Source organism: Vigna unguiculata, chromosome 10, assembly GCF_004118075.2.
Source record: "Vigna unguiculata cultivar IT97K-499-35 chromosome 10, ASM411807v1, whole genome shotgun sequence".
Lineage (NCBI taxonomy): Eukaryota > Viridiplantae > Streptophyta > Magnoliopsida > Fabales > Fabaceae > Vigna > Vigna unguiculata.
The window spans coordinates 22,021,915-22,029,601 of record NC_040288.1 but is presented as its reverse complement, the minus strand read 5'-3'; the positions used below and the strand labels follow the sequence as shown (position 1 = coordinate 22,029,601).

General features: G+C 34.6%; 1 protein-coding gene across 2 annotated transcripts; it reads left to right on the top strand.

Annotated features, from left to right (window-relative positions):
- Positions 1-533: 533 nt before the first annotated feature.
- Positions 534-3,884, top strand: LOC114167218 (PHD finger protein ALFIN-LIKE 1-like). 2 transcript variants are annotated; one of them, XM_028052229.1, is made up of 5 exons: positions 534-842; positions 929-961; positions 1,529-1,751; positions 2,607-2,739; positions 3,278-3,884. In XM_028052229.1, exons 1-5 carry the CDS (start codon positions 752-754, stop codon positions 3,527-3,529), a joined length of 732 nt encoding a protein of 243 aa, XP_027908030.1. In that variant the 5' UTR covers positions 534-751; the 3' UTR covers positions 3,530-3,884. The 2 variants fall into 2 exon arrangements, with proteins under 2 accessions (XP_027908030.1, XP_027908031.1); XM_028052230.1 differs by having other exon boundaries at positions 535-842; positions 2,607-2,727.
- Positions 3,885-7,687: the final 3,803 nt, after the last annotated feature.

Sequence of the window (7,687 nt, the reverse complement as noted above, 5' to 3'; positions counted from 1 at the left end):
CCCAAATACAATTTAAGATAAATAAATAATGGTAATATTAAATATTTCATCAAAAAGAGGAATTTGTTGTCGGTATACAATCATTCCAATAATTATTTTTTGAAAAATATATATGATCAACTTGATACAATAAAACTTGTTCTTAAAATATATTAGGTTGCATAAAAAATTGTACAAGAGAAAAATCAACTTCTTAATTGAATTTTCGATTTATTAAGATATTGGTATTTGACTATCACTTAACCAAGGGAAGGATCCAGTTCCAGGAAGAATAAGTAATGAAATCCAAAATCTATTTATATTTATGGATTTTTTATCACTTTTAATAATTTATTTAAATCACAATTCTGTGTGTTCTATAATCATTGCAATTGAAGATTCTTTTTAATTAATAATAATTTCACATAAATTATTAAGATTATTAATTTAGAAATGTTTTAAAAAGGGATAAAATTTCAATATTCCGCATTGATTTTTCATTTACCGTTTAAAAGAATGTAATCACTGAATATAAAGTATAATAAAAATAATTTGATTGTAGCGTTATTCACATAGACACGCAGGCATACACTCTTTCACTCTGTGTTGTTCTATTTATTATTTTCCTCTCCAAATTTCAGCCTCTTTCTCTCAGTCCCTAACACCATCACATGCACCCGCGATCCCTACGATCCCTTCCCATGGTCTCGCCCCTGCACCCAAGCCGCGCCTTCTAGAACCTTCCTTCAGATCTCAATTGCCCCTTCCTTTCATGCAAATGGCTTCCACTCCCCGCACCGTCGAAGAGATCTTCAAGGATTACACCGCCCGAAGAACCGCCATCGTTCGCGCTCTCTCTCAAGGTCCTTCCTCTCTCTCTCACACTTCTCTTTTTCTCCTTCCAATTTCAGTCATCGCCCTAACACTTTAGGGCTTTTTCTTCTCTCAGATGTCGATGAATTCTACGGACTCTGTGATCCAGGTACAGCGAACCCGCGGATCTGAATTCTGTTTGCTTTTGTCCTCCACTTTACGTTCCGAAACTGTTTTCCTTTACTAATTTTCGAATTGGGAATTTTTTTCTCCCTGTAAATTGAGCAAGTTGACTTTTTTTTCTTTTATCAGAATTTGAGCGAAAAAAACATATAATAAAATAAAGTCAAACTTTGACATGTCCCATCCACATGTTTTATAACAAACGAATAAATAAATATAAATTTATTATTTGTTTATAATATTTGTAAATTGGTTAACAACCTAATTATCATTATTCAGTTAGTGATTTAAGCTGGTTTTGGGTTCCTAGTTTGTGTATGTGTAACACTTAAACAGTGAATGTGTTGTTGCTATACGTAATCGGATAAATTTGGGAAAGGTTAAGGTTAACTTGGGTTTGTTCTTCTGTGACTCACGATTTTGATTTGGGCTTAAGATTTGAATTTGATATGACTGAGTTAGATGTGGTAGTTGTTATGGTTTTCTGTGACGATTACTGTTAATTTTTGTTGTTACATTGAGTTCGAGGTTTTACTGGTTTGCTTGTTTTAAGATAAGGAGAACTTGTGCCTCTATGGACATCCGAATGAGACTTGGGAAGTGACTTTGCCAGCGGAGGAAGTTCCGCCGGAGCTTCCGGAGCCTGCGCTTGGAATCAATTTTGCTAGGGATGGCATGAATCGCAGGGACTGGCTTTCTCTGGTTGCTGTGCACAGTGATTCGTGGCTGCTTTCTGTGGCCTTTTATCTTGGAGCTCGTCTTAACCGCAATGAAAGGTACAGTCTATCTTTGGTTCGGGTGTGAGCATGTGTTGAGTATTTAAGTTGGTTTTTGCTCGGTCTGTGCAATGCTGATGCCCAAGTGCTGTGTGTAATGTTGAAAACTGGGGTCTTGTTATTATAATTGGTTCTGAGATGCATCAGGATCGTGATGGGTGAATGTTGTTGAAGAAATAATGGTTTTTAAATTAACTGGAAATGAATGTAATTTATTTGTGCGCTGTTGTGATTCTGGATTATTTTATTCAAGTAGTCCTTTTATTAGAGGTCTCTTAAGGCTATCTTATCTTCTAGATTCCCTCCTCATCCAAAAGAGTAACAATTCAGGAAACTTATCATAAATTTGAGGTTGGTGGGAGGGATTACCATCGTGCGTCTTTGAATTCTTATTATGTAATTTAAGTTCTATATTTTAGCTCACGTATTATTTCAAGTAAATTCATCGGTGCCTCATTTTCGGCATTCGTGTTTTGTTTATCTTTCCCACTTACAATTCTGAGTTGCAAAGGGGATTATATCTTAAGCTGCAATAATATGCTTTATATTTTAACTCAATAATTATTTCAAAGCAATTCATAAATGCCTTTATCTTTCTGCAATCGTGTTTATCTTTCCCTCCGACATTCAATTTAGAGCTGCAAAGGGCATTATATGTCCCAAAGATACTTAAGGGAAATATAACGAACTGAGTTTAATTATTATTTGAACGGCGGAATATGTATATGCTGTTGCTTTGGTTCTTGGAAGTTTTTCCTTAGTAGAATTCCTGTTCTCATTTTCCATGACATCTTCTCTGAATCGAGCCTATAATCCCTACTTTCTATTGATGGTTCCATAAATTCCTTATGGCAGGAAACGTTTGTTTGGCTTGATAAATGATCTTCCTACTGTTTTTGAAGTTGTGACTGAGAGGAAGCCGGTAAAGGACAAGCCCACTGCAGACAGTGGAAGCAAATCTAGGGGCAGCACCAAGGTTAGTGTTGTTGTAAGTGTATGCATTTTATTTATTTATTTATTCTATGGTCGGATCATCTGAATTTAGTTGATTAGCACTTCGTCATGGTTAGGTTATACTCATGCATTATAAAAGTTTGTATGGAAAGTAAATCTATCAATGCCACTATATCTTCTCAAGTTATTATGGTACTAAAAATTAAGCACAAAATTAACACTTTATTGAACCTAATAATCGACTTGGTTATTAATTTTTAGTACAGTCAAAAACTGAAGCGGGCCTTTAAAGTTTCTGGATCTTAATCTTTTTATAGAACTAAGTACAGAATCTGTCACACTGATGTTGCCACAATTATGTTCTTCTCTTTGCATTATGATAATAAAAATTACTATGTGTGTGAATAAATGGACTGTATTTTAGAAACCCTTTGACCATGAAATCTGTTTCATGTTGCAAATACTTCTAGTGAATAAATGATTTTAGAAACTCTCTGATTATGAAATCGGTTTGAATCAAAAGTTGTTAAACCTTGCTGCTATATGATGCTTGCTTGTTCATTTATCTGCAGAGATCAAGTGATGGGCAAGTTAAAAGCAACCCGAAGTTCGCCGATGAAGGATATGAAGAGGAGGATGACGAGCATAGTGAAACCCTGTGTGGGAGCTGTGGTGGAAATTACAATGCAGATGAATTTTGGATTGGTTGTGACATATGTGAGAGGTGGTTCCATGGTAAATGTGTGAAGATTACCCCTGCAAAAGCTGAGAGCATAAAGCAATACAAATGTCCATCATGCAGCTTGAGGCGGGGCAGGCCCTAAGCGAAGCCAATCTGAGAACTGAATAATGCTGTTTCATGGCCGACAAGATACTGTAATATTGTTGCATCTCCTACAGAAGTTCGTGTAAACAGTATAGTATCTATGTCTGATCATAATCTTTCAGATTAAGTTAATTTCTTCTACCCAGATTAATCATCAGTGTATGTTATATAATTTATAGAATAGGATTACCTTACATTCTATTTTGTCGATTAATCTATATTTTGCTTGTTACCAGGTGTATGTATGCTTATTTTTATTTGTATCTGAATTCTGACACAGAGGGTAGCTGGTAAAATACTGAGCTGTGACCGACCATTCCTGGATTCTTCTAATTGTTATAGCTATTGTGTTACTGAATAGGTTAATCAAAGGCTTTTCTGTGTGTTATTCTATTTTTACATTACATACTAGTCAGACTTGATATTAGACTTACAAGGTTGTTTGCTTTTATATAATGTTTGTATTTTCTTTCGGAAAAGGATTACCACCAAAAGGGTATTGTTTTCATGGTTTATTGGTTTGTAAATTTGGGAATTTTACGTGTTTCTCACTAAATTAAATTTCGTTTCGGTTCTTATAGAAATGTTGGCTTATGTTCTGGTTTCTACTATGTGCTAGCACTGGTTAAGTGAATAAGTGTATTCTTTTTTTTTCTGGTTTTCAACAAATGTTTATATTTTGTTTTGGCATTTAATTATTTTTTATTATCTTTCACCATAAATTTTGTTATTGTTTTGGTCCATGTTATTAGAGGTAATTTACATATTGAAACTCAATTGATTTATTGAGAACTATGTGGTTCCTAGTAGTATCAAATCATAGTACAAATCTTTCTTTCTTTTACTTTTGTTCATTGCATATTTTGGTATTGAATTATGGTCTAGCTGTGCATCACTGGAAGATATATTGCAAAATTTTCACAAAGTTTGAAAGTACAATTTAATCGTCTTTTATGTTTTTGGCTTGCTTTCACAATTGGTATCAATCCTCTACAATGGTAAGCATCACTTAATGTCTAAAGGAAAGGGAAACCATAGCCCTGGTTGAATCAAATAACAACTTACAACAAAAGAAGAGCACGCCAAGGGCCTCCATCCTTAGCAAAGACTTTCCATACTAGAGAGACCGAAGAGAAATTAAGTCCCCAAAAGAAGACTAGGAAAAAGAAGAGTTTAACACCATACAATTAACTGTTAAAAATGGGTGTTCAACATTTAAATCACATGAAAAAAAAGTTTTGATGATGCTTCTTAGATAAATTGAGTAGAGAGAAAAGATGGAAATAGAACATAATTGTTTAATCGATCTCAAAACTAATAAAGTCATTGTACAAAAAAACTATTAATAGGATTAGTCATGAACTAAGAGGCTTTGTTAACTGCAAAACGGATCTTTGCTCTAGTAAGAGTAGCAACAACAAACCTATATAGAGTGGGGTCTGAGAAAGTGTTAGCATCATGTTTAAAAAGTTTACAATTAGACACCATTGAAGAAGAAATAGCATGAGCTTCTGCCATATTAGTTTTATGAAGTAAATTACGAATATACTTAGTTTGAGTGATGAGAATTGAGCCATCAAATAAATATTTGACCTTAAGATCAAGAGAATAATCTAGCTGACCAAATTGTTTGAAAGAAAAAGTGGCATGAAGCTAGGAAGGGATATTTTGAATCAAAATGCTAGAGCTACCAGTGATAATAATATTGTCAACAAACACAGAAGATAAAAAAACACCAGATCCATGTTGATTGATAAACAAAGAAGTGTCACAAGTGCTAGAAACAAAGCCTAGTTGTTGAAGAGTAGCTTGTAGATGTGTGAACCACTGTCTAGGGGCTTGCTTTAACCCATATAGAACCTTATTGAACTTCAAACTAAGGACTAATTAGATATTTCAAATCTTGGTGGTTGTTGCATGTACACAATTTCATCCAATAACCCTTTAGAAAAGCATTATTAACATCAAGTTGGAACAATTTCCAACTATGAAAAATTGCAATTGTGAGAATGGTACGTATTATAACTGGTTTAATCATCGAAGAAAAGGTTTCAGGGAAGTCAAACATGAACTTAGTGGAACACTTTAGTTACAAGACGAGCTTTATATTTGTTTATGGAGCCATCGACATTTTCTTTTACTCTAAACATTCGCTTATAGCCAACCACTTTCTTGCCAGCAGGTAGAGAAACCAAATCCCAAAGTTTCTGGTTAATTAAAGCCTCATACTCATGTCTTGTAGGTTTCCAATTTGCATCTTTAAGAGCTTGTTTTACATTCTCAAGCTTAGAATGAGATAATAACAAAGAAGGATGAACTTTGTGTTAGTGAGGAGCACTTTTGTGGACCTGGTTTACATGGGATAAATGTTCACACAAGGTGCATAAACATAATTTGTACCAATATTTAAAACAAGATATCATAAATAGCACGTAAAAGAACGAAACTCACCACCCTAGGCAGATTGGACTTGGTTAATTTTACAGTTCAATTGCAACTCAACTACTGATTTAAAGGTCTGAAAAACTAACAAAGTTTCATTCTTAGATTTATAGGAAAAATCCGCATGTATATAAAAATCGTACCAATAAAGGACACATAATATGTATACCCAACATAAGATGTGACATGTATGGGACCCCACAAATCAGTAAAAATATGTTCCAAAGGAGAATTTACTGAAGTAGACTCATGAGAGGGCAACTTATGAGATTTACCAGCACATCAAGATTTAATGAAAATATAATCAGCTTTATTATGCAAAGAAAGATTACATTGCTTGGATACAAGACTCGTAATATGACTACTAGGGTGGCCTAATCTATTGTGCCACAAATGAAAACTAGTAGTGTGAGAAACAACCTTATTTACAGTACATAACGCAACAAAAGCTAAGGTTGCATGAGCGAAAAACAAGGATGGTAACTACATTGTGGATGAATGAGGGAAAATACGAACATTAGTGAATGAGTAGAGTCCATCAGGTCCTACAACTCCATGAAGAAGAATTTTATTCATTCCTTAAGATTAACAAGACACTTCAGAATGAAACTCAAAGAAAACAAAATCATCTTTTACAATCTGACTAACACTAAATGTAACACTTTAGGCAGATATTACTTGGTACAGTAAAATATAATTAAAATAAAAATCTGATATCTTTCCCAAAATACAGAAAAATTTAAATCTTTAACAACAGTCTAAAAAACACCAATAATTTGTAACAATCCATTACAAGTTTTGAAATTCAAAACCAACTTTAAAATAAACACATCCGATAATATAGTTGATAATAGAGTTCTTTCGAAACCCCCCCAAAGCTAGCCTGCATCTCCCCACCTATGCCTTGCCAGCATCACCTGAAACCACATATGTTCCTGTGTGATAAGGCCACATGATCATCACACAACCACAAACAAAAAGGGTGAGCTTAACAGAATAAAACATACATATATACCATGGACACCTCCCCCAAACAATTTATCATGACAACATACCCAATCACCAGCACAATCAAACCCATCGTTATCCTACTTAACTAGAGTTTTCAGGATAGCACACCCATCTATGAACTTGCCCGCTCATAGTTCAACCTCTACAAACCTACCTACTCTTAGTCCAACACACGTGAGCTATAACCATATACGAACCTCCCCTGTTGTAAAACAATCAAGTGTGGACGCAATCCTAACGAACCTCCCTACTTGTAATTCTCACACACTAACACCACCATTACGAACCTCCTAGTTTGTATTCATCACGCGTCTAATCCTCACTTATGAACCTTCCTGTTCGTAAGATATTCAAGCATATCATATCCATAACCCATGATGAGGAACCCATAGGATTCATACCTCATCACTTACCACACATAATCACACTTTTAGCATACAAGAACAGGTTCATGCATACAAACCATCTAATTGTATATTTCTAGAGTTAAAGAACACCTATCCTCATGACTCAACATGACTCAAACCACACTACCACACATCACATGCCTCAACCGTACATAACCACACATACATTCGTCAATTTAGACAATGTCCACAAATGAAATTATCAAAGAACCATTCATGCTCATAGTGTAACTCAAAAACAGAAACCAAGCACTCATACAACTCATTCAGAATCATAAGTCACCAAAATAGTACCT

Coding starts and splice junctions, on each gene's coding strand:
- LOC114167218 (XM_028052229.1), top strand. CDS start 752: ATGCAAATGGCTTCCACTCCCCGCACCGTCGAAGAGATCTTCAAGGAT. Junction 962..1,528: donor CTACGGACTCTGTGATCCAG/GTACAGCGAACC, acceptor GCTTGTTTTAAG/ATAAGGAGAACTTGTGCCTC. Junction 2,740..3,277: donor GCACCAAGGTTAGTGTTGTT/GTAAGTGTATGC, acceptor ATTTATCTGCAG/AGATCAAGTGATGGGCAAGT.